This window comes from Xiphophorus couchianus, chromosome 7, assembly GCF_001444195.1.
Source record: "Xiphophorus couchianus chromosome 7, X_couchianus-1.0, whole genome shotgun sequence".
Lineage (NCBI taxonomy): Eukaryota > Metazoa > Chordata > Actinopteri > Cyprinodontiformes > Poeciliidae > Xiphophorus > Xiphophorus couchianus.
Genome location: NC_040234.1, coordinates 27253200 through 27278344, shown reverse-complemented (window position 1 = coordinate 27278344; position 25145 = coordinate 27253200). Strand labels below are relative to the sequence as shown.

General features: G+C 39.3%; 1 protein-coding gene across 2 annotated transcripts in view; it reads right to left on the bottom strand.

The window, feature by feature from the left end:
- Positions 1-319: 319 nt before the first annotated feature.
- Positions 320-25145, bottom strand: part of LOC114147817 (neurabin-2-like) — a 29447-nt gene continuing 4621 nt past the window's right edge. The window contains exons 2-15 of one of the 2 annotated variants that reach the window (XM_028022462.1): positions 21692-22087; positions 21404-21612; positions 20995-21327; positions 20249-20917; positions 12427-12559; positions 11809-11929; positions 9927-10031; positions 9681-9816; positions 7784-7927; positions 7600-7653; positions 7277-7408; positions 7077-7174; positions 6869-6965; positions 320-5303 (exon numbers count right to left, since the gene is read on the bottom strand). In XM_028022462.1, the coding sequence (XP_027878263.1) occupies positions 5250-5303; positions 6869-6965; positions 7077-7174; positions 7277-7408; positions 7600-7653; positions 7784-7927; positions 9681-9816; positions 9927-10031; positions 11809-11929; positions 12427-12559; positions 20249-20917; positions 20995-21327; positions 21404-21612; positions 21692-22001 (2595 nt within the window). In that variant the 5' untranslated portion in view covers positions 22002-22087 and the 3' untranslated portion in view covers positions 320-5249. Of the gene's footprint in view, positions 5304-6868; positions 6966-7076; positions 7175-7276; positions 7409-7599; positions 7654-7783; positions 7928-9680; positions 9817-9926; positions 10032-11808; positions 11930-12426; positions 12560-20248; positions 20918-20994; positions 21328-21403; positions 21613-21691; positions 22088-25145 lie in introns of those variants that run through there. The other variant, XR_003596141.1, reaches the window with a different exon arrangement.

Below are 25145 nucleotides of genomic sequence, written 5' to 3'. Positions count from 1 at the left end.
GGATTAGACTCCACGTTTATCCTACAGAGATAACTGTGTTAAAACTTAGTGAATAATTATAAATCTTTAATATTAAATAGAAACAAGTAGATAATGTTATGCATTTTATTCAAAAGATTTTAGAGCAAAATGCTTAACCTGCTTACCAGCAGGACTCAACTTGGTAGCACTGTTGCCTCGCAGCAAGAAGGCCTTTGGTCTGGATGTTTCTGGTCTTTCTAGTTGCATGTTCTCCTTGTGTTCTCTCCTGGTACTCCGGCTTCCTCTCGCCCAGTGACTTAGGCGTTTAGTCTGAATTCAATGGCAAACAGGTAGCAGCTTCATTTTCTTCAGTTTATTGTTTTCAATGCAGACATGAGCAATGGGCAGACAATGGGGTAATGGCCGACAGCATCAGGTAAAACACATGTAAAGGCTTCATAGAGGCAAAAGCAGCATGTTAACTAATACATCATTAAAAGGCAAACTGATCACTTTCTGTGTTTAGACGGCAAACCCAAAGTGACCACGGTTTTGGTGATACAACAGCTATTGTACAGCTCACATTAGTTCAAAATAGAGATGAAACTGTAATAAAAATACTAAAGACATACTAGGACTCAAGTGAGTTGCTTATGGCTGATTTTTCGTTCTTTTAAAAACAAACAAAAAGTCTTTCAAACAAGCTTGTTCCCATCCAGTTCGACTGATATTTAAAACATACTGCAGGTTTCTTAACAAATACTTGGTGTAAATAGTTACAAAATCTGAATCGTGTACGGCGTATACAGCAGGTGTGGAGTTCTTAACAAAAATGTTTTCAAACAAAAACATGAAGCTCATAGTCCCGTGTTCATTGCTTAATCATGACACCTACAGTCTGACCATACAAATACTAATAAAACCTGTACTATGAGGATATAATGTAAACATGTATATTTGATATTTGTATTGTAAGATTTTTGAAGATGAGAACTCCTTCATGACATATTTATGATGTCCAGACATTTTTCTGGGTGTAAAATAAAAAGAAACAACACATTTAATGAATTTCTAACCAAAACAACATGGGCCCTGTACTAACAGTAATGTGTCCTAATCAGAGCTTGCCAGCAAGCTGCACTGTCTCAATAAACACATTCATGAATGAATTCAAACAAATAAGAGACAAAAAACCTGCTGTTCTCGGTGACAACAGCAACTCAATCTACCGCTTCTATACTGTCCTAAAGCACCGTTTAGACCATCCGCACAAATAACTAATCTCCAGTGGATACCATTAATATCTGTACAGTTAAATATATAATTGTAAAAACATACAGAATACTGTAACAGCAGTGTGACAAGGCCGATTAGTCGATTCTCAGCATTTAAAAAGCAAAGTGACTCACATTCCAAACAGCTATCTTCCACTACAAGATTTTAAAATCTCCTAGCATCTTTTAGCATTTACCAGAGCAAAGATGTGATTTATTTTTGAACAGCCATGACAATAAGTTTCATACACCATCAAAATGCCCCTAAGAGATCTTATTTTCCTATTTTAGGCAGCTGTCACTGACATTCTGTAGGCTGAATACTGGCACAGGGAGCATCTAATTTTTGGCTAACGTTTGTTTACATGCACAGAATCTTCTGGATAATAAACTTGGTGCTTTGTCATGTTAAAGTTTCCCCACACTAATGTGACCCAGAAGTTAAACCACTATGCCCTGTTAGCTTAATTTCTAAAGCAAATAAAGCTTTAGAAATTAAGCTAAACCTTAGCTAGGTTTTACCAGCTAACCAGGTTTACAGGTGCTGATATGTGCTCAAATATAAATATAATGTAATATTTAGACGGTCCGTTAGCATAGGCTTTTACCAGCTAGTGGTTAAGGGCAATTAGTGTTTCAAATATGAATGTTTTAAAAAAAGCCTGTTACCATAAGGTGTTACTAGCTAAAGGATGAGGACTCGCATTCGAAAAGTGATTTTTTTAGGTGCCCATTTACACAATAAGGTTTTGCTAGCTGATGGCTAAGAACATATACTAAATTAAATGTGAAGGTAAAGCAACTGTTAGATGTTATTTTTGTGAGGGCTACAGTTTGTACTTGTTACCCTTACAAAAGTTCGTTAGAATGAAAGCATGTTTGTCTTGTAGCAACCTACAGGCTAGCTAAGTACAGTTACATGCAGGAAATCAACATGGCATGCTGAAATATAAACTTTACAGAATTGAAATATTCTGCACTGAGAGACAGTGAGACCTTACATGTTCTGTAAATCTATTCACCTTTTTGAGTGTAAATTTTTGGAGGTACAATTTCAAACTGTTTTTCATACTAAAGGTTCAAACACTGAAATGTCTGTTACAGTATATTCAAGTCTGTTTTCAAAAAATTGTAATGAATTTGACATTTTTAACACTGTTACTGTACAAAAGACTGTAACCAAACCAGCTTCAGTCTTCATTACAGTTACCAAAAATGTAAATGAAATACTAAGCTTTTCAAAAGGGATAGTATAGATTTTCAGAGGAGGTTTTGTTGAGGGGATATCAGCAGTCATCTTAACTTCTTATGGTAATTTACATAAGTCAATAACTATTTTCAACAAGCAAACAAGTTAATTTGGATCTGTCAGAATATAACATGTGAAAAACATAAAAAAAAAATAGTCTCAGGTGTCTCTGAAAAGAACACCCGAGTTCTTTTCATACAGTTTAAACATATTTTTAAAAAATCAATAAGATGATCATTAAAATTGTGTTATTCTTATATTTTTGCATTACAGTTTCTTGGACGAACTTATTGTAACACACTCCGTTTAGCAATAAGCAAGTCACCTGGGTTAATATACCCAGTATTCTGGGTACAGAATACAGGGCATTTATTGATTTATTGAAGATTTATTTTTAGAATTAGCAAACCTGCAAAAATAACTTTCCAATGAACAACTGTAACATTTCTAAGATGGAAATTGTTTTATTATAGTAGAAATTTGCTTTGCTTTTGGGTCAACTTTTGCTAACTCGGCTTTCTCTTTCATCAAAGTCAATAAGCTAAAAGAATAATTTATTGCAGGTAAGATATTGACAGCTTATAAACCTTGATAGAGCTCTAGAACACCAAAAACCCAACTAAAGTCAGTGTGGGACCAACTACTATGTGGACTCACAATAGGCTTCTTCTGATATGGGACTTATTTGGGTTATTGGTATTTAATACTTTTTGGATAAGGGTTTTTTAAAAACCTGTTTAACACAAAGTACCAAATAAACATGTTGTAGTTCTGAAAATATCAAGACTTAATTATTGCTCTATTTTTCTTATATGGTTTTTTGTCGTAACATCAAATAAAGATTGAAGATAATCTACAGTTCCCCTACCAGAATACTGGCATTTTCATTTTTCTTTTAAGAATCAGAGTAATTTTCATGACTTTAAAAAACTAGATTAAAGCAGCTTTGTAGAAGTCAGCAAAAACAGTACAAGAGAATATTGTTCAATAACTTTGTTGATTTTGTTTTGTTCAAACCACAAAAACTTGATGCTATAACAGGGATGTGAACACTTAATGTCGAACTTTTTTCCCCCACAACCAATCATTTGTTCTTAAAACAATTGTCAGACTCCGAAATGTTTGGAGCATCTTAAATCCAAACGTGGGAGAAAATATCCCCATCAATGCGCCACGCAACAGTCTAAAGCTGCGTTTCCATTGACCGTAAAATTGCTCAAATTGGAATTGCGAAATGAAAACACTGCAATTTCGGAAAAAAGAAAAAACAACTTTTGCGCTAAGGTGGTTTTTCAGCCTGATGGTAAAAACACTTTTTCTCCGCATCACACGAGTCATGTGATCAACAGCCGGATGTTACTCCTGGCGGAAAAGACGAAGAAGACAGCAGGAAGTTTTTTTTTAACAAATTACCACGTGAACAAACTTATTAATGTGTGATTGCTTGCCGACCACAATTAAGAAGAAGAAGAATAAGAACCAGTAATTTTAATTGCGTTTCTTACTTAATAGAAACCCTTTGAGAAATTGTGGGGGGGTTTTTAACATTGACAGAACAATGTCAACAAAGTTTTATGGACATTTGTACTGGAAACGCAGCTTCAGAATGTCACGGCGCTTGGCATTCTGAAACCCAGCTAAAAAAAACCTGTCTTACGTAAAAGAACTTGGAGCTGAAGCTTCGGCTCGCCTGTAAAGCCCACAGATATTGCAGACACCGACAGCACACAACATGAGAAGCTCTACCCGCACAGAATAGAACGCTTACACCCTGTTTGCCACTGATGCAGATAGAAAAAGAGATGAAACAGAGCAATATGAAGCATCATTCACTCATGCCACTGCCTCGTTCTGATCTACCAGATCCAACCAACCTGCCTAAGCTAGTTAAAAGCTTTTAAATAAACGAGTAGAGACTATATACACCGCCGCCATTCAGACTTTATGGTAGACACACTGTCAGCTGAAGGGGGGAAACCACAGAGATGGGTTTCCAAGGCTCTCTGCAGTTTCACAGGCTTGGATGAGAAACGTGTCTTTCAGTTTTTTTGTTTTTTTATTGTATTTATTACTTAACTACCAGCGTTCTGTTGGTGTTTTCCTTTTAAACATTGTGTCCCCATCAGGATTCCTTGGCTGGTCATCAGCCAGTTCCACCGCTCTTCGTCTCAGTAGTCGTTGAGTCCATTGATCGACGCCAACGAACAGAAGAACGACTCGTCCTCTTCGTGAGGGAAAAAAAAAAGAAGCAAACTCGTGGTTCACTGAGTTTAAAAAGCAACAATCATTTGTCCTTTGCTCCGTTTTGTTCTGCATTCATGCCCACCGTCTATAAAGCACTTTGTGACGAGCCTGGGTATTAAAAGCGCTTTTTTTTTCTCCTTTTTTTGTTTGTTTGTTTGTTTTAAACAAAGTCTGTTGAATTATAATTAGAACCTGGAAAGATACCGTTGATGACGAGAGGGGGAAAAAAATCCACAGACGGTGTACAAGTCAAGTGATTGTTATTTCAGTTGATTGCCAAGCTGGTTGACAGGAAGACACACAAGAGGAGGATTCCGGTTATTACAGGTGGTGCATTCTGGGAGGGGATGAGGAGCGGCGTCCTCCTCAGCCTCTCTTTTACGATTGCTGCTTTTAGTTTTTTTTTAACAGGTCTGTCCGTGCAGCAGATGGGTTGTTGGGATTTAATATGGCCCTGGTCTGAATGAAGGCTGAGGACCCCCTCTTCTGGTCACAGATAGGAGGTAGGACTTAGCAGCAGCTTAGGGTGGTGAAGGGCTCTTTAAGGCATCCACTTTGGTCTCCAGGTCTGTAATCTGTGGGGAAAAAAACACACAATATAAGGTTCATTCATTTGTAGCCAAACGAGTCCTCTAGCCTAACAACTTTTTACATTCAATTTGAGTTGGTAGGGCTTGTTTGCTTATAAAAATCTAAATAATGCAACAACAAATATAACAAAAAGAAGGAAAATATTTCTCCTAAGCACAACTCTGAAAAACATGAAATACCTAATAATTTGTTCGAGATTCGAGGGATTTGTCCTTGGTTGTGCTCCTCATTGGGTGGCAATCCACTCATATACTAATCACTGATGTTTATAACTTTGGTTCCTATAAGCAAATTATTAAGTCAAGTCAATCAATTTCACTAAAGATAAAAGCATGGATGAGTTTCTCTAGATCTTGCTGGGACATTAGTCCTTTAATGCTGGAAATGTTCTGCAGGTGATAGAAGGCTGTCTTTGTAAGTGACTTTATGTGGCTTTGAAGGTTCAGGTCAGAGTTCATCACTACACCCAGATTTTATGCCTGATTCCTAGTTCCCAGCTGAATCTGTGTGTTGTCTCTAGATCATTCCTCTCTGTAGGTTCAAAGACGGTGACTTCAGTTTCGTTTCTGTTCAGTTGAAGAAAGTTACGGCGCATCCACACCTTCATTTGTTCTCAGCATCTGTTCAGTGCCTGGATGGCACCAGGTGACACGTTCATAGTCACCTGGTGAAAAGTTATCTATTGACAATGAGGTTTTGGTCTCTGACTTTTTGAATGCAAAAATAATCCATCAATCGTAACCCAGTTTGGTGGACGTTTTATCGCGTTAGCAAAGAATTTGTTTAAAAAATGTACAGCGCAACATGCTGTTTTCTTGTATATTTATTACAGTCATTCTAAGATGTGTAGCACAAAGCTAAATGACTTGTTTAGCGACTAGTCTTTGTCATAATTGTATCAAGGCTTGTATAAGATTTACTGTAGTGATGTAAAATAACTATCCTGTGAAAAGTGGACAGAGAAGTTGCCTCCAAGCATTCATAGTTTTATCTCACTCCAAACCATCCACTTTATAGAGCACAGAGGAGATCAGCATGTCTGTTCGGTAACCATGGTAACCTCTAATGGAGCAGAGAGCCTGGCAGTTTGAGCAGGTAATATGAGTGTGGTATATTGCCACTCTATAAAGATGCTTCAATCTACATATCAAACCAAAAATAATAAAGAAATGTTAATCATAATATGATTATTACTAATAATTAATATGCTAAATAATTTTTTGCTGTAATCAGAGTAAAAGGTTATAATAATATAGTGATATGATGAGCCAAACCCTTTTGATGCCTGTTACAACCAGTGATGGTTTTTGATATGGCTAACATGGGCAGTTGCCCAGGGCGCTATTAGGAAAGGGTGGGGAGTAAGGGGGATACAGGTCACATGACTGAGCTGAACTTTCCGAATCTTGATAGTTCGTTGGGATATTTGTATTATGGAAACAGGCACTGAGATGAGAAGATGTAGCACTAACAGGGAACGGTATGAGCTGGCTAACAGCTAGCATCGCTACATCCGTAGAGGGAACGGAAACACGAGCAGGTCACCAACCTTTTCCTGCAGGTTGTCTGTTTCTTCTTTGTGTGTCGCCTCACTCTCTTCTTGTGCACGCCGCTGAGCGGTCTCCTTCTTCAGGTACTCGACTTCCCTACAAATCATAAACACACATTCATGTTTAACTCTACGCTCAAGACCATCACATTTGATCATTTAGCATCCAGAGCTCCAGGTACTCCACTCCGTTTTTTACTTCTCTTACTTTTGCTGGTATTCTTTAATCATTCTCTTGGCTTTGTTGTATTTCCTCTCTAGGGTTTGATACTGGGCCTGGGTTTCTTTCAGGTGTTCATCCACAGCCTAAAAGCACATGCTTAGTGTTTAAATGGCCAGAAACCAGCTTTTACTGGACAAGGGAGCTCTTGTTATTATTATTTTTTCATTTATTCTCTATGAAATTACCTTACACAGGGATTGTGCCTCCATCCAGTAGCCCTCGAGCTTCTCCATCCTCTCCTTGCTGTCTCTGATGTTTTGCTCCAACTGAGCGCGCTCCATCCGCCAACGCAACTTATCCTGCTCCGCATGAGCCAGCTGGAGGTAAGGGGGTGTCATTGTGGGAGGGTGGAGGTGGTATGTGGGTGGAAGAGCCAGCGTTAAGTCATTGTTGAGATCAGACAGAGATGTGTTTTCTCTTCTGTACCACACGTTTTGTTTTTTTTTGGTTTTTGGGAGGTTTTTTGTAACTATCCTGTGAAAACGAACTGAAAACAAAGTGGGCTCACCTTCCTCTTTAACAGCTGGATCTCTGCCTGCGTAACCGCATGTTTAATCTGGAGCTACACCAACAAAAAAGATACCAGGACGTTTGGTTTTAGCTCAGAGCATATAACAAACCCAATGAAGAAAAGTTTATGTAAGTAAAAAGTAAAAGTAAACCTCAGTAAATTTGCTGAAAACCAAACGCACCTCCTTGAATTTGTGGGCTAGCTTCTCAGGATCAAGCTCTACAGGAGACAGGGTGTCCTGGTTCTCCGCCAGGTCGAAAACTTCGATGGAGTTCGGAAACATCGGGCTCATCTCCTCCTCCTCGTCTGTAGCGTATTCGCCAGTCTGTCCACAGACGGAAGGCAAATAAAATACATTTAGAAGCATAAAATGAGAGAATAGAGAAGGAAACTGATGATAACAATCATTTAACTGCTAGCTAGTAGTCTTGCAAGTGTTATGGGCTTAAACTATGTCCCATTTTTCTCTGAATTGAGAACGTTTATCACAATGTGGCAGCGCCTCAGTTAAAATTAGGACCAGCAGTATGGTTTGCTGGTTGCTTTTCTCAGTTACTATAATCTCTTTTAGCAATAAAAACTATCAAACAACATTTTCAAGCATTTAAATGACCATGTTCAATGTTTGAGACTGAACAGTATATTGTTTGATTAATAAAATTCTACTATCTCAACTTTCACTCTATTGGATACACATGACAGCCATATTGGAATTTGCAGCGTAGGCTGGTGAGAAACCTTTCACTTTTCAAGTTGACTAATTGTAACAAATTCAATAATGTTTTTGTTTAAAAAAATTATATTATTGGAAGGAAGTTTTATGTAGTTTGAACAACAAAAAAATTAAATTATGCTGTATATTGAATGTGAATATTCAAGAGAAAGACTAAATGTAGCCAGAGCCTTTAAGGTAAAAAATCCAAGTGAATCCAAATGATTAATGGTAATCTCCTGACCATTTATCTTGTTTTTTCTGCGCTACATCACAAAGTAAGTTAGCCTTACATTAACAGGCTGTATTGAACAAACTAACAGAATTGCAATCAGGTTATAAAGCCATGATGTTATCATCATAATGGATTTTCAGCTCTGCTTACACTTCTGTATTGACACAAAGACAACCTTGATATCAGCGTATAGACCACAGCAAACAAGATGTCTATATTAACTTCTTTTTCACACCAAGGATTAATGTCTATATGTTTGCTATGTGACTACGTACGGTTTTAAAGAAGCTAACCATTTACCCAGCTTTATGGCAAAAATAGCAACAAAAAAACCCTCCTAACTTTGTTTTTTTCTGTTTGTATTTTCTGTGAATACAAATGAATTTATATGGAATTTAACAGTATTTAAATATCCGTTTAGATGATACCAAAATATATCTTTCTGGCCAATTTGTGGAAAAACTAACACTGCGTGTGACCTTGAATGCACCGTTTTCACAATTTCTGTCACAAAAACTATACTTGTGTCTGAAAGTAGCCCAAATTAATAAGTTAATTTGGGCATATAACAACATAAACAGGTATAAATATGTAAAGTACATATTTTTGTATTGTGTTCCCAAAAAATATTAGCGGGTGCAAAAACAATCCTCGATGCTTGTTCAACAATCCATTTAATTTCCTTTCGCTATCCAATTTACAGCTGAGTTATGCAGGAATTACATGACTAATTCATAGGGAAAACACACAAGCAGGTGGAGCTATTAAACACATTTTTAATAGTTAATTGTAATTTTCTTGGCATCAAATATCAAAGGTAATTTATATGCTAATTGAAAGGTTTCTGTTCCCTTTTCTGACCACAAGGTGGAGAAGTTAGACTGAGAAAGGACAGGCCATGCAGTTGCACACAGACGACATTTTGTCTTAACACAAACACACACTGAAAGGACACTTTTGATTTCCTGTGGTTACGTGAAGCTGCAGCAGCCGCACGCAGCACAGCTAACAATACGCTCTGTTTTTTTTGTTCTTCAGAAATACAGACAGAAAAAATCCTGGACAAGTTATCTAAGCTGTACTTTTTTATTTTCAGTAAACGCTTTGACGTGCTGCCTGTCTTCCCCCTACCTCTTCGTCGTCGTCCATGTACTGTTTGTATCTCTGCTCCATCATCTCTCTCTGCCATCTCTCCTGCTCCAGAGTTTGCTGTATCAGCTGAGCCACTTCGCTTTGCTCCCCCGGCTTTTCCCTGCCAATAACAAACCTAAAAAAAAATTTTTTTTAAACATTTAACCCACACAGTTGAAGCGTGAAACTCCTTTATTAGCTTCAAAAATTAAAAACATGAGTTTGCAGAAAGCAAATGCGACTGACTTGACTGTGCCTGATGTGTTGCGGAGGACAGAGGCGGCGAAGCTCTGGGTGACGCCAACCAGACTGGTCCCATCGACCTCCACTATCAAATCGTTCACCTGGATCCTGAAAGCACAGCAGAAATAAACCCACTGTCTGCAGTCACAGAACCACCTTAAGTACTGTTTTCAACATAAGTCCAAACCGCCAGTGTCTAAGTTCCAGTATCAGAAAGGAAGTAAGCTGTAGAGAACAGTTTCAGTGACACCAGAGGCTTTCAGAAATACTGAGACCTTTTGAACAAGTCCAAAAAGATCAGTAGAATTTATTGGGATGTTATGTAATACACCAACACAGGCATAAGCTGTGTTTCCACAACAAATGCGCACAAATAATTATATTCTGCTAATGTTGAAAACAACCCCACAATTTCGCAAATGGTTTGTTTCCTTTAAATAAGAAATGAAATTAAAATCACACATGAAAAAGCTTGTAAAAATCATGGCAGCAATTGATGCAAAATATTACATGACCTACTCCTAATCCAGCGACCATTTTACCGAAAAGCTATGGATTCAACATAACTAATGCTGTGAGAGCTCTGGTGGAGCCAGTTGCACATTGTCTGAAAAAAAAAAAAAAAAAAACCATCATCCTCCTACTACTTCCTGTCGTCCTCTTCATCATTTCCACCAGCAGTAACATCTGGTTGTTGATTACGTGACTCATGATATGAAAAAAATGTTTCTATTGCAGTTTTGGGAACTATATCTATTTCGACAGCTGAAAAACCACCTCATCTTACCTTTTTATCAAAAAAACGTCAGTTTTTAAAAATTATTTTCAAAATTGCCGTGTTTCTATAAAGCAAATTTATTTTCCAAATTTGAATTTGCGCAATTTTATGGTTAATGGCAACGCAACTACTGTCTTGTAAAAACTAGCTCCTCATTCTACGGTTTGCTTCGTACAGAGGGTGTGGACCTTCAGTTAATGATGAATGATTGCTTCCTGAAGCTGTGGACTCTGTTGAAGTTTTAAACGATTGGATCTGATTTTACTTAATTCTAAAGCTTAACTGTGATGTATGTGATGCGCCAGCTATTCTATGAACCTTAACAGAAATCGCCATCCCACACTTCGAACAGAGACTTGCTGAGCTGAACAACATTTTTGCCAGTCATAAAATGTCTTAAACATTCCTCTTGCTCTGACTTTAATTGCTCAATATTTGGAGGTGGGGCCAACACGGACTGAATGGCTTTGTTAACTTCTTTTTCCTGCCATTGTAAAAACTACAACCCTAAACGGGCAAAGTACAATTCTAAACAGCACAAAAAAATTAACATCATCATTCACATTCTGGCCTGGTTAAAATGTTGTGTGAGAAATCACATTCAATGGAAGAAATCCAATACGGCGCACTGAGGGGAGATGAGAATCGAGCAGAATTGGATATGAAGGCAATGGCCAGGCTGACACAACCATGAAATGGAAGTAAAACGCTACATGGAAAAGTTTAATAAAAAAAAAAAAAAAGGAGCAGCATTAATTTGTTTCTAACCTTGTCTAGTTTGATACACCTGAATGAATTCCAGGAAGATTACTTGTTAGAAGTAGGAAATTATTCAAGACTGGGTTTTTTATTAGCAGAAGATATTCAAAAACGTTCATCTTTGTGAATCCACTTCACCATTATGCAGTGCTTGAGTTACTCCATCACGCAAAATTACTATACAATAAGGCATCAAAGTTTGTGGACATACGTGACAAATCGTGGAAAAGTTCACATGCTCTGAATAGTTTTGTAAACCACTGTAAACATCATTTTTCTATTCGGCCTGTCGATTCCGTTCTAGTCGAAACAAGTATCAGGACGAGTACAGACAGGTGGGCAGCTTACCTGCCATCTCTGTGAGCGGCTCCACCCTCCGTGACAGTTTTAACGAAGATCCCCAGCTTCTCCAGGCCCATGTCCGCTCCTGCTCCCATGCCAATGATACTGATCCCGAGGCCGTCGCTGTCTGAGGCGCGCAGAGGCAAAAACACAGCGACACAGTGAGGAATATCCTGTTCTTCTACTTCTTTTTGCTTATAAGTTCATGGTGTCTACTAAAAAGTTAGTACATTAAATAACTTCAAACAGCTAATCCATACACTTGTTTTCCAGTCAGCCTGTTGATACCGTTCTAGTCGAAACAAGTACTTCATAAATTTAGAAACATTATGAAGTACGTCAGACCCATTGTGTAAGTACAAAATACAAAATAAGTACAACTATGAATTAGCTATACCACATACCAGCTGGTTCTAATCTATTACCTCCAGAATGACCAGCTGCTAATTAGGCTAATCCACACAAACTTTAATCCCATAAGAAGATAAGATTTACACGCAGACAGACAGTGTATGTCCTCTGAGAGAACCTCGCCAGTGTATCTGTGTGTGTATGTGGTGTGTGTAGTTACATAAGAGACTTGACGGAGTGACTCTTAGCGACTTTAAACATGTGTAAAAAAACCTTTCTCCAGCTCGACGGGAAACAAATCCAGCTTCTCGACTCTCTTTTCAAGCTCATACTCGGCCGAGGCAGCCATGGGGTCAACGTCGTCATTGCGCCGGTCGTAGTCTTCATTAGAGTAGGTGGTGAAGACCTGCGCATATGACAAAAGTTAAAGGTCAGGCAACTCAGCACTTCACTGGAATGTTAAAGAAAATCTTTCTGTATGGTTGAACTTTTTTGGCCTAAATGTGAACCACGACTTTTGTCCCTCAGGGAAAGGACAATGGTCAAAGTTAATGGGAAAGATGATCGGGACACCGTCCAACAGGACTGGAATAGTTTAGATCAAAACATATTCATGGGTTAGAATGACCCAGTCAAAGTCCAGACCTGAATTCAATTGAGAATCAGTGATAATACATGAAAATTGCTGTTCATCAATTTTCTGGAGCTATTTTACAGAAAAGAATGGTTTTAGCCAGTAGACACTCCCCAAAAGACTGGTGTTGTTCGACAATTTATTGGCTCTTGAGTGTCTGAATATATAGTTTTTGTAAAATAAATTTGAAAAACTACGACTACACCATAAATTATGCTCTACCTTGTGTTGTTCGTCACATAAAATCACAATATTGCACATTGAAGATTGTTCTTATATCATGAGGAAAATAAAAAAGAGATATATCTACAAATAGATATAGACACATATACATGTATATAGACATGTATCATTATTTGAAGCAAGAAGTCACTTTATGTTTCTTTTTGTAAATCTCAAACTAAGTGTGCCTTACCTTTCACTGTACCCTCTAATTTGTGTTGCTATCTATAATTCCCCTCCCCCAGCCCAAAAAGGTCAACAGCATCGGTTTCCTTGGTAACCATCTTGTTGATCACATGGCTGCATTTAGATGGAAGCCTGGCACATTTAGTGTCAATCTTGCAGTAGAAACACACATATATACTGTATATAAATATATATATGTGTGTGTGTGACAAAAACCAAAGGCAGAGCTGAAGGATTTTATTGTGTGGGAGGTTTTTCTTTCTGTATTATTTACGTTCCAGTGTGTGGAAGACACTCTCTCTCTCTCTCTGTGTGTGTGTGTCTCTCTTTTTCTACCTCTCTCTGTCACACACACACACACACACACACCAGCAGAAACCAGGTCATAGGGCAGAATTGTTAGACTGCTTCCTGTTGTCACGCTTCCTTCCTGTTCAGTAACTTTAAAGCTGTGTAAATGTCTGCAAGAGCTTGTCTGCAATAGGGTCCTAAAGTTCCCCGCAAGAACTACTGAGTCAACCTAAGAGAATAATAAAAACTAAAAAAATAAATAAATAGAACAAGGACAAATCAATGTCCAACAAAACGTATGAAATCCATAACCAGATAAGGTTTGTTGAACTCACCAGAACTCACTTACATCAACTCTTAAGAAACTTTCAGCTTCCCCTTTTTGTGTTAAAATGTTGAAATAGGTAGACTATTGCTCTTATTGTCATTCCCATTTCACGGAGATATGTTGAATTTCCATGTTAATGGTAGGAAAAAATAAAACAAAACAAAAACAACTACAAATCCCACCAACATGTAGAATATTTTCTCCCATGAGCAAATGCTTAAGCATTCCTGATTTTTGTCTGTGTAGGAATCCTGGACTCCCATGTTATAAAGGCCATAGCACACAATGTGGTTCCACATGAGACCGGATGGTCTTCAGTAAAAACGCTGTGCTGTGTTTTTGTACATGTAGTCTATTGCAGCTGGCTGTGTTGTGACACAGGAGCGTGGGAAACCAATCCGGCATGGCAAACGAAATCCAGATCACAGCGTAACTGGCTGGAATGTGCGCATTTAAATTGTTGCTTCCATATGTTTGTCCTGTTTTCATAACTACACTTTTAGCATCTACCGTCATTCCAGTACTGTGGAAGGAACCTACTGTACATCAGGTAACACTGTGAGGTTTTAGTGTTTCGTCCAGGTTCCACCGATTAGACTCACCTGAAGATTGTATCTTCTCTATGTTTAGTTTCAAACTTCTTTATTAAATCCCTTTTCCTCTATGTTCATACTGCTGAGTTCTCTGCATTTGGGTCCTCACCCATGATATATGTCAAAAGGAGCTGATTCTAAGTCTTATTCAGGTGATACAAGCTTTTTTTTTTTTCTCCGAAGAGTTTTTGCGGTGCTAGTGGCTCGTATTTTTTGTACAGTAGGCAGACAGGAAGGAGGGTGAGAAGACATGCAGTAAAGGTCGTCGGGACCGGGAGTCGAACCCGCGATGTCCGCATCGAGGACTAAGGCCTCCAAACGTGGGGCTTGCTAACCCCCTGCGCCACCACAGCACGCCCTGTGATACAAGCTTTTTGGCATTTTTTGTGTTTTCTAATTTTAGCTGACAAGACGACCTCCTTGAAGGTTCTATTCTTTCCAACATGTTTCCACAGCCAATGTCTTGTTAAAGGCTCGGTCCATTTCAGATCACGCAGCCTCCAAAAGTAGACAAATGTGGAGTTGTATTATTATTTTCTTGTGCTTCAATTCATTTGTTTCTTTCCTCCTTTCCTTCCCTCTTTCTTACATTTAGAGCCTCAGCTAGTTTGCGACATACATCCCCTTTCATGTGAACGCCGATGCGGGAAGGTTTGACGGATGATTAGCAGGAAAATTAGGAATGAGTCATATTTGGTGGAGGCAAGTGTTCAGGCACTGGCAGTCCTCTGGGTTATAATTTGCTTTTGTTAAAGAAGCATGGCACCAAGACAGAGGGCAGCTCTGTGGGCACAGCTGAAGCCAGGCCCATTAAATTCAAAAGGGAAAGGATAAAATACGATAGTTAGTCTTGGATGGATTAAGAACTTTAGGTTTGCGTGTTCTGAAGCTGAATTGAACCGTTGTTGAATATCCGATCACTTTTTCCAGTTTTTTACTGGGATTCAGAAGCCATATAATTTAAGACTGTTTAATACCATTTTGAATGAAATTTAAGACCTATATTACAACAGAAATGTACAAAAGAAAATGTGAGATTTTAAATAAAAGTAGTGGCAAGCTTTCTTGCACAGAGTGAATGTAGCATCGTATGGGTTGGCAACGGAAGTGAACGTCATCAAGCAAACCAGCGATAAAGTTATGCACAAAAAGCTAGCTGCCAAGGGAAGGTTAGCAGCTAGTTAGGAGTAGCTTCCACCACCTCGAGTCACAAAACGCAAAGGAAACATCTGTACGTGACTCAAACGTTTGTCTGACAGAAAATTCAAACTAAATAAACTATACAAGATTAAATAATCCTGCCAGGACAAAAATTTAAGACCAACTTACAATTTGACATAAATTAAAGACTTTTTAAATATGTACAGACACTTTACACATAAAATAACATCAGAATCAATGTAGCGGAGCAACACAGAACATGCCTTTTTATTGCAAACATTTTTCCTCTTGGTCAGCCAAACAGTTTGTGCTTCTTTCTACACCGAGCAGATCAGCAGGAATCAGAAACGTTAGCTTATCAGCTTCTTTAAAAGCACACACCAGGTGGCTTTTCATCCAAACAAAGCTACATTCTGTGATTCTTATCTATCGGCTTCCCTCGGTTGAGCTGAACGCGAGTGTGTGTATACGTGTGTGAGCGTGTACGCGTTGCCCTTCTTTATTCCAAGGAAAGCAAACAAACTCCACCGCATTCCAACTGCTGCTGACACGCTCACAGAGGTAGTCCTGTGTGCAGCCGGGCGCAGACACATCGGATTCAGGCGAGATGAAGGTCGTCAGGGCGAGACCTGATGACCGTTCCTCAGCCTGTTACGACCTTCCACTGGCTGCTGAGTCTGTGTGTGACACTGCAAAGTCTGCTGAGTCTTCTGAAAAGCATTGTAGTCACATGACTTTACAGATATAGCGGAAATTTTACAACAGGATGTTCAGCTGAGGAAGGTTGCAGTCTTGCAAAGCTCTACGGGGAAGAGTGAGGGGGAGAGATTTGAGCTCTCAACACATATTATCAGAACAGCAATTAACAACCAGCTTTGAGACGTAATTACAGCGAACAAGCCCAGGCTGTGAATCTCCTGGGTGTCTCTGGAAGGAGAATATTTCTCTGACTGTGGCTGCAAACCTCAAGAAGAGGTTTCTCCATCTGCGCTAGTTCTTCCACACACATCTTTGTTTAGCCATAAAAATCTGGCTTAAAGTACCTGGCCAAAGTATTTATGCAACATTTTTGCTTTTTCTTTTAACACTACAGCCACAAACTTCAATGTAATTGTCTGGTGGGATTTCAAGTGAAAGGCCGACATGAAGTTGTGCAGAATTGTGAGGCTGAGGGGGAATTGTGCACGATTTTCAAAAATCTTTACAAATTAAAACTTGAAAGTTGTGGGTTGCCTTTTTATTCAACCACACCAATACCTACAGGTCAGAAGTTTAATGATATATCAAACTTAAATAAAAGTATGAGTATCTCTGATTAGGCCTGTCACAATAACAGTTATTGTGATAAATGATAATAGTCTTCTGAGTCCGTCTTCAACTAGTACTGTATGATGGTAATGTCATAATAATGCAAAGATTAATGACCTTTAAATTCTGATGAACATTTAACACTGGAACTGGAAGACATCTTAAATATCCAACATAAATAAACAAAGCAAATAAAGTGGACACTGGAGTCTCTGTAAACTAGTTGAGACCAACCAGACTGAAGGTTTTTGTCATCCAGACATGAGAAAAACAATCATGCAAATGGAAATTATGGTGTTGATTTTAATTTATTATTAATTAATTTATTAGTTATTACGACAGGCCTGCCTAACCTGACACTGACCCTTTGTTTACTTGGCATCAGATCAATACCCCCAAACTGCAGTGAATGACATTTAACTGTTAACACGTACAACTACTACATGCATTGCTCTCATTGCCTGGGCCTATATAGTGGTATTCTATCTATGTCAATTTCTTTTAATTATATGGTGATTAAATAATTATTATATGCAGCTGAATCACCAAACAAAAGTAAAGTCCAACATGTATTAAACATAAAAAATCAGGTCAAGATTTCAAGCCTATTATTTGGTTCATTGTAGAATATAAAAGCTGAAGAATCATTGCGACACAAAATGTTTTATAAGAAGCTCAAACCTTTATCAGCTATGATAGTATCAACATTAAAATCTAGATAACAGTTTTTTTCCTCCACTGCACACAATTATCGAAGAGCACATGCAAACAAATGTGAGGCTTTTTCTGTCCTCTGCAAGAAATAAAAATCAGAGATTTGTGTTTCATACGAAGGACCTGCAGCATGTAGCGGTTTGAACCTGTAAACTGCAGCAGCTGCCGCCGCCGCTTCAGGCCATTTCTTTACCTTAAGCAGCCCGAGGCAACACAACACAAGCGAGAGGTTAAACATTTGGTCAAGAAAATGAAAAAGAAAATCCCTGGTGACATGAAAAATGCATCATTTTCTACAACCATCATCTTAAAACAGCAAGCTAAGCTAAATCTGATCCTCCTAATCAATGCACGTTATTTAGCCTCCCATGTTCTCAAGTTATATTAAACTCAAACACTTTCTAATCTCTCACTCTGACAAGCCGTTAAATGCTCTGTATAACAGAGGAAGTATGTTGGTAACATTATGACTGTCTGCGAGCAGAGGCATGTTTCACAACGCTCCGTCGCAAGCTAGCTCACCGCTGCAGTCCTGGTAGAAACAAGAAGAGTAGAGTTGGAACAACAAAAAAAAGCGGTGTTTGGACAGGTACATTTGTTCATTTTAAAAGACTAGAGGAAGTGTTCAGCCAGCTGACTGGTAACAATCAAATCCCACATTCACGTGCTCGTAGCATAAACTCCAGTTAGCAGGAAATTGCGTGGTGAAAAGAAAATGCCCCCAGGTACTTCAGGTTTGTTTTAGAACATGTATTTCTGGTAGAAAAGTTGTTACCTGACTCTGAATTGATGCAACTCTAACTTGAAGAGCATAAAATAAGACAATATTGTGTTTATTTTGTTTATTAAGCTGAGAAGAAGCACAAATTTAAAAAGTAAGCATGACTCAGCAGCCTGCAGAACCACCTTCAGTGTCAGTAATGTGAGGTAGTCGTTGTCTCCGTTATGCTAGCGGTCCTTTGTATCTCTTCTTTTATGAACAACGTTCAGTTTCGCAACATTTACTTCTACACAGTTTTTTCGTTGAGTCCGAGGAGTCTGGGTTTTTCTTTTTCAGTCATCCTGCTACCGTCCCACTGAATGACCCAGTTTGGGCCGAGCTTTAACTTTCAGACATGGTCTTGGCATACAGGAAATTCGTGGTCAACTCAATGACGGCAAGGGCTTCAAAATGAGCCCGCAGCATGAGTACTCCACCACCGTGCATTCTGTTTGTGCCGACATGCTTCGTTTGGTTTTTCCAAACGTGAAGCCGTGTCGAATGTGGTCAAATACGATATAATAATTCTGCTCTCATCTTTCCAAGGGACATCTTAGTTCATTCAGATCATTGCTCTAACTGGATGCAAAGAAGTGTCAGAACTATCCTTAATGTCACACATATATGGGACAAAAACATGGGTGATTTTTTTTCTGTCTAATTTTACTGTGCAGAAATTTCAAAGGACAACAGAACAGCTTCATAGAGTCACTTTTAATAACTTCAAGCCTCGTGGCGTTAAAGTGGGAATGAAAAATGACAATGACATGACCTTTTAGACAAGACTTCAGCAAGCTTGACCTGAACAAATACAAAGTCTTATCAAGTATTTTGCTCTAGTTTCTAGTGCAAAAATGTCTTAGTTCGCTTGACAGAAGGCAAAACCAACTTAGAACTAACTTCCCACAGGAAAATGTCTTGTTCCACTGGCAGATTGTTTCATGTATAACTAGTATTTGTTCCTCAGTGTTATGGCATTATTGACTTAAAACAAGCTACTACATCATCTTGCTGGAAAGTTACTTGTTTTGTCGTATTTCAAGTGATAAGATATTTGCAGTAGAAACTAGACACTTTAAGCATTGATCCAGGTGCAACTTCACAAACCCAAGTCATACTGCCAGGTTTTTCAAGTTGTTCTAGAACAAAACAACAGGATTATATTTACTACTGTTCATTTTCAAAATTAATGTATGCTTTTGAAGGAATGCTATGTTATTGCATTTTAGGTATCATTTTTTTAAAAAGCTGAATAATTTGTTTATTTGTGTTTTTTTAAATGTGTTTTTAATATTGTATGTATAAGCTGAGATGGGTTACTGAAAAATCTGCATAATGTACAAATTTTGTTTATTCAATCAATCGATTAATCATCAGAAATATTCAGTTAATTCTGATTGATAATATTTTTTCCAGAGTACTTTGCACAACCCCCTTTTACTACTATTACATGTGCAAGTCGGTTGCTTTATGTCTCTGTCAACTTTGGACATCAAATCTACGGAATCGAAGATTTGCTTCTTTTTCAAACTGGAGAGCATTTGTGAGCATCAGTTTTTAAGGCTTGCGACAGACTGGCCTGGACTTTGACTGGGACATTCTAACAAATAAACATGATTTGATCCATTTCGCGGTGGCTCAGATGGAGGGTGAACCTCATCCCTGTCTAAAGTCTGCTGCAGCCTCTAATGCCTTTTCTTGCTCCATTCATCTTTCCATAAACCTTAAACAGCTTCCCTTTCCACAAGGTTTGAAGTTGAGCCATACTGTCTCTGCTCCGCAACATTCTCCCTGACCTGTTTACCCAAATTTCAGCATCTTCTAACGTTTAAAATGTACGTTTTAATGACCTGTAAGGTAGAGATTGGAGGACCGTAAGCCAACAAACACTGACTGACCTTGATTGGGTCTGTGCTGAAGCAAATCTTTCTGCTGGGAGGCGGGGCCTCCTCTTCTTCAGGAAGACCGGGCATCTCAGAGCAACTGCTCTCTGGCTGATATGCCTCCTCGTCTTCTTCGTCATCCTCGTCGTCCAGCTGGCTTCCCCCTGAATCCTCCTCGCCGATTCCGCTGTAAGCACTGATTTCTACTAGATCTCCCTCTGAGTAATCCTCCCTGCGTGAGCCATCCTCGTCGTTCTCGTCCTCTTCTGCTTCCCTCCATTCAGAGTCTTCTCTCTCACCGGAGGAAGGCGAAGGTTCTTTCTCTTTCTTTTCTAGTGACGCGTGGACCTCGGCTTGCACCAACGTCCCTCCGGTTGCCTCATTGGACTCGTCCTTTTCTTTGGCCTGGGACTCCACCATAGTTGAATCCGTTTCTTCGCTTCCTTCCAACTGGGACTCAGGTTTTGCCTCAAATGAGGCAGACGTTACAGTCACTGTAATTGAAGGCGTTGATGAGTTTAAGTAGTGATCTAATGACAGTCCAAACCCATCGTTTTCTTGGCATGTAGCCTGTCCAGCAGCGCTCCTTTGTACAGAACCTGCTGCTTCTGGTGGCAGAGCTGCCGTGGTGTTTGTTGATTCTGCTGTTATCTCCTTTTTGGCCTCCTTACCAACAGAATGTGCCTTTGAATGCAAGAAAGATCTGTTTTAACTCAGTAAATTCAAAGGGTTGTTTTTGTGCGAGTGTTCACACTTTTTACCTTTTTTTCAGTTGCGTCTCCTTTAGCTGGAAGTTTGGGTTTTGGCGCTAAGGCAGGGGCTGACCGGCGCTGGGGGAGGTAGAGGTTGTTTCGCACGTCGCCCTTTTCAAACGCCGCGCTGAGTTGGCTTACAGTGGGGCTGACCGCCTCACTCGGCCCAACCGAAGCCGCAGCGGACGGAACAGTAGCAGGACTGGGCGCTGGAGGATCGTCCAGTCGGTCTAGAGCTTCTGTTGACCCGTTAAAGCGGGCCACGACGTCTAGACGGCTGTCCTGAAAGCCTGAAGCACGCTCCTTTTTCAGCAAGATGCGGTTGGTAGCAGCTTGCTTCTCCTGACAAAGAAACACCAATCAGAATCAAACCTTAGGGCAAATGAATTAGAGGAAGCCGACACATTGAGGAACTTACCTGTAGAGTTTGTTGTTCAAAGATTCTCCTGGTCTCCTGGAGCTTGGACAGACCAACAGATGAGTTTCCACCTTCTGATCCTGTTTTAGGGTCAAACCTGGTGACTCTCTCTGAGACTGAATCTCCAAGTTTCAGCAAGGCGCTGTGGTTGACATTCTCGTTGAGACTTGAGGCCCTTGGAATCGATAGTTTCAGTTCCTCTTCCTTACCTACAAATGACAAAGAATTAACTAAACAAATAGTTTAAAACGACCTAATCAGGATGTGCCCCTGAAGGAGTTTGCTTACCTAACATTTTGAGACCATCCTCTTCATCACCTGGAGACTGCATCTGCATGAACATGTTCTTGATGCGGTGGACGTTGGATCCGTACCGCTTGCCCCTTCCAGTCGGGCGAGGGAGGAGGGGAGGTTTGGAGCCGGGGTTGGGAGCTCCGTTGGCGGCATTGTTGAGGTGGTCGGTGGCCTTCTTCAGAGCCGCCAGCCCTGCCTCGTAGGCATTGCGGTGAGGCGAGGGACTCCGCAGGTTGGAACCCCCGTTGTTCCCACCAGAGGCCCCGTTCCCCCCTGTGGCCGATGGGGGTTCAGTCTTCATCATTTTTGGTAAGTCAAAAGCCCCTGGATGAACGGCAGATTAACAGGGATAAAGGGGGCCACATCCTGGTGCTGCTTTAAGTTTGCCTCCTGTAGACAGAGCAATGATGGCTGTTGATATGTGTCAGGTGATTTGGCTGCAGGTCAGTTTGCCCCTTTGCTGTTTGGTATCTAGACTTTGCCATTTTGTCCCCTAGATATTGTATTTCCTACTCATAAACCAACAACATTGTACCCAGGAAGTTACACTTGGGCTGGACAATAAATCAATAAGAATATACATTGCAATAGCAATGTGATCAGTATCAATAAATAATACATCTGATAGAATATTCAACACTGAACTCTGATGCAGAACCACACAGCATTCTGGGGGATGTAGGCAGAGGAAAGACTTCAGCTGCTCAACCTCACGGTTGGTGGCATCAGCTAACTCACTGACTCACTTTTTACGTAAGTGCAACAACCAGTTGAGTAGCTTGTGGTTACCTAGCAACAATCTGCTGAGTAACTTGTGGTTACCTAGCAACAACCTATTGAGCAACTTGCGCAGCAGAAGTTTAAATTAAAGTTTTGTGCCTCATAGCTGCTTTATAAAAATAAACAACAGCAGCATGGAGCAAAAATTGTCGACAACAGAAGAAAGGTCACGACACCAGTTTGAGAGTATTTCAGATATTGAAAACAAAAACGAATCAGTAATTATTGATACCAGCTGATACGGATTCTTCTATCGTGATTCGTTTCTCAGCCATATCCTCCAGCCCTAAGTTATGCTCTCGCAATCACTTCATTGTCAGAAAGTTTAGTACATAATGAAGATCAAGCTTTATAGAAAGGCTCAAATCTCTGAAATAATTTCACTTATTTACTGTTGTCTGAAGACTTGCACTTTATTTATCTGTTTTGGTTCTGATCCCAGTTTGGGCCAGTCGACTCTTTCAGAAAATGACGTCTGATAAGCTGAGAATATAAGGTTAGTGAACAGATTCATAGAAACACAACAACAGATGATGAGTTGATTATAGAAAGTAACTTCAAGCCATTTATTGTATAAAACGTTCTTTTTACGAGGATCAACACAATAAAGGGATAAAATGTCAAAAAGACCAACCCCTATTTCTTTCGTTTGAATAATTCTAATGACAAGACATAATGCTTTACATTACGTTGTCCATAAACAAAAACAATAAAAACATCTATAATGAACAAAACAGAGGGTTCTCTAACCATGGCACAGTTACAGCTGCTCCTGTACTGTACACCATTTCTGAGCGACAGAGACAATCGGCTTGGATTCTTATCCATGTATGATGCAAGAGATGTTAATTAAGGTTTTGAAAGTTATGTCTTCAAAACCGTTACGTTTTTACGTCATACCGAAAATACCGTAGTGACTGACCACAGTTTTTTGCAGATGATGTATACATTAAAAAAAAAACAAAAAAACGCAAAGTTGGTTGTTCAGAAATACTTTGGATTGCAAAAAAACGAACGGTCATGATGTGGAACCTAAGGTGCACCAGTCATCACTCTTCAAATGCTAATGCTGTATTCAAATGGCAGCTGGTCAGTAACCGGTGGCGTAATACCTACATAATAACTGCCTGCAAGCTGACTGAGCAGATAGTCGGACTGCTTAACCTCAATACACATTTTAGAGATCATTATGAATGTGATCATCAATTTGTTTTTACTTTTAGCTGCAGTAGACATAGTAGATGCATTTCTGTTGTAGAGAAAAGCAATGAAATTATGTCCTGTTATTTTGTTTAAAGTTTTAGCAGAAATGGTGTCAAACTGATATATTCACTGAAGGTAAGAATCATATAATGAATGTGGACCAAATAATTCAAAAGGTAATCCATCAGACAAATACGTGGCTGCTTGTCACTGTGATAATCCTTTTAAAAAATGTATATTCTGGGGACTCCGATGACCTTTTTAATAGTTAAAAGGATGAATCTCATTTTTTCTGCCGTGTCTGTGGAATTTGTGTGAAAAATCACAGCTGAGGTGTGAGGATTCATACCACCAGTGAGTCTACGTTGGACATATAACATACATTTGCTCTAAATTCAACATACTTAACAGGCACAGTGCAAAACAGGCACTGTCCAAAGAGCTTTCCAAAAAAAACTGAACTGGTCTTGCAGGTTCACAATCAGTGGAGTGGAAATGGTGATGATGATGTCACCAATACAGATGTATTTGGGTCATGTTTCATCACACTATTGGGGGGAAAAAACATCCTTAAAAAGTATTAAATTCATCTATCTCAAATTAAGGCCTTAAAGTTTCAAATCAGTTTTAAAAAGTAAGTTGATATTTAAATACATTAACCACAAGTCTTTCGTTTTGTTGTGACTGGACTATTTTATCTTGCGTGTTCTCATACATGGATTTTTTTTTTCTTATGAAACTTTCCTTTCCGGCAAAAGTTTGAGTCATGCCCAGACATATTCACTGTGTTCTGCACCTCAACGCAGTTGAGACTACAGACGATTATTTGCTTATATCCTCTTGCTACCTGGCTTTTTTAACTTCTGTTGCTAACTCGTGCAAGGCTAAGTGCATTTTGTGCAAATAAAACTGTTAAGCTTGGCATTACGGGGGTTATATGTAGCGTGAGAAGCATAGAGCCACTGCCAAGAGCCACCAAGATTTTGCGTTTTCTGTGCTTCGTTGTACATCAAGGTCCCTCAATTTACATTTTTTCTGTCTTAAAATCTATTCAAGGCGGCAGGAAAAAGACCTTAAAAAGTTTTTAATTGGACTCGCTGAAACTGTAGATATCTTGAGAAAGGTGTGTGTGACATTTTGATGCCCTGATCAAACACAATTTACTACTTACAGGTGGGTGATGCTGAGCTATCCCAAGCAATTAATGATTTGACTTTAAATATGGATGAATAGATTGTAAGGAAAATAGCTACCTGAGCAGATAGCTAACTCATCAACTGCAGGGTTTCCCCCAGAAAACCTGCTAAGCCCAGTGGGAGGGGCCCTAGGGCAGCCCACTAGCACATTTTTTTTGTGTTACAATTTATTTTTAATGACAAAATTTCAAAGCTGCATCATAATTTGGAAATAACAGTGTGTGAGGCCAATGGACAAGTGCAGGGACGGCACAAATGGTGCGCAAACC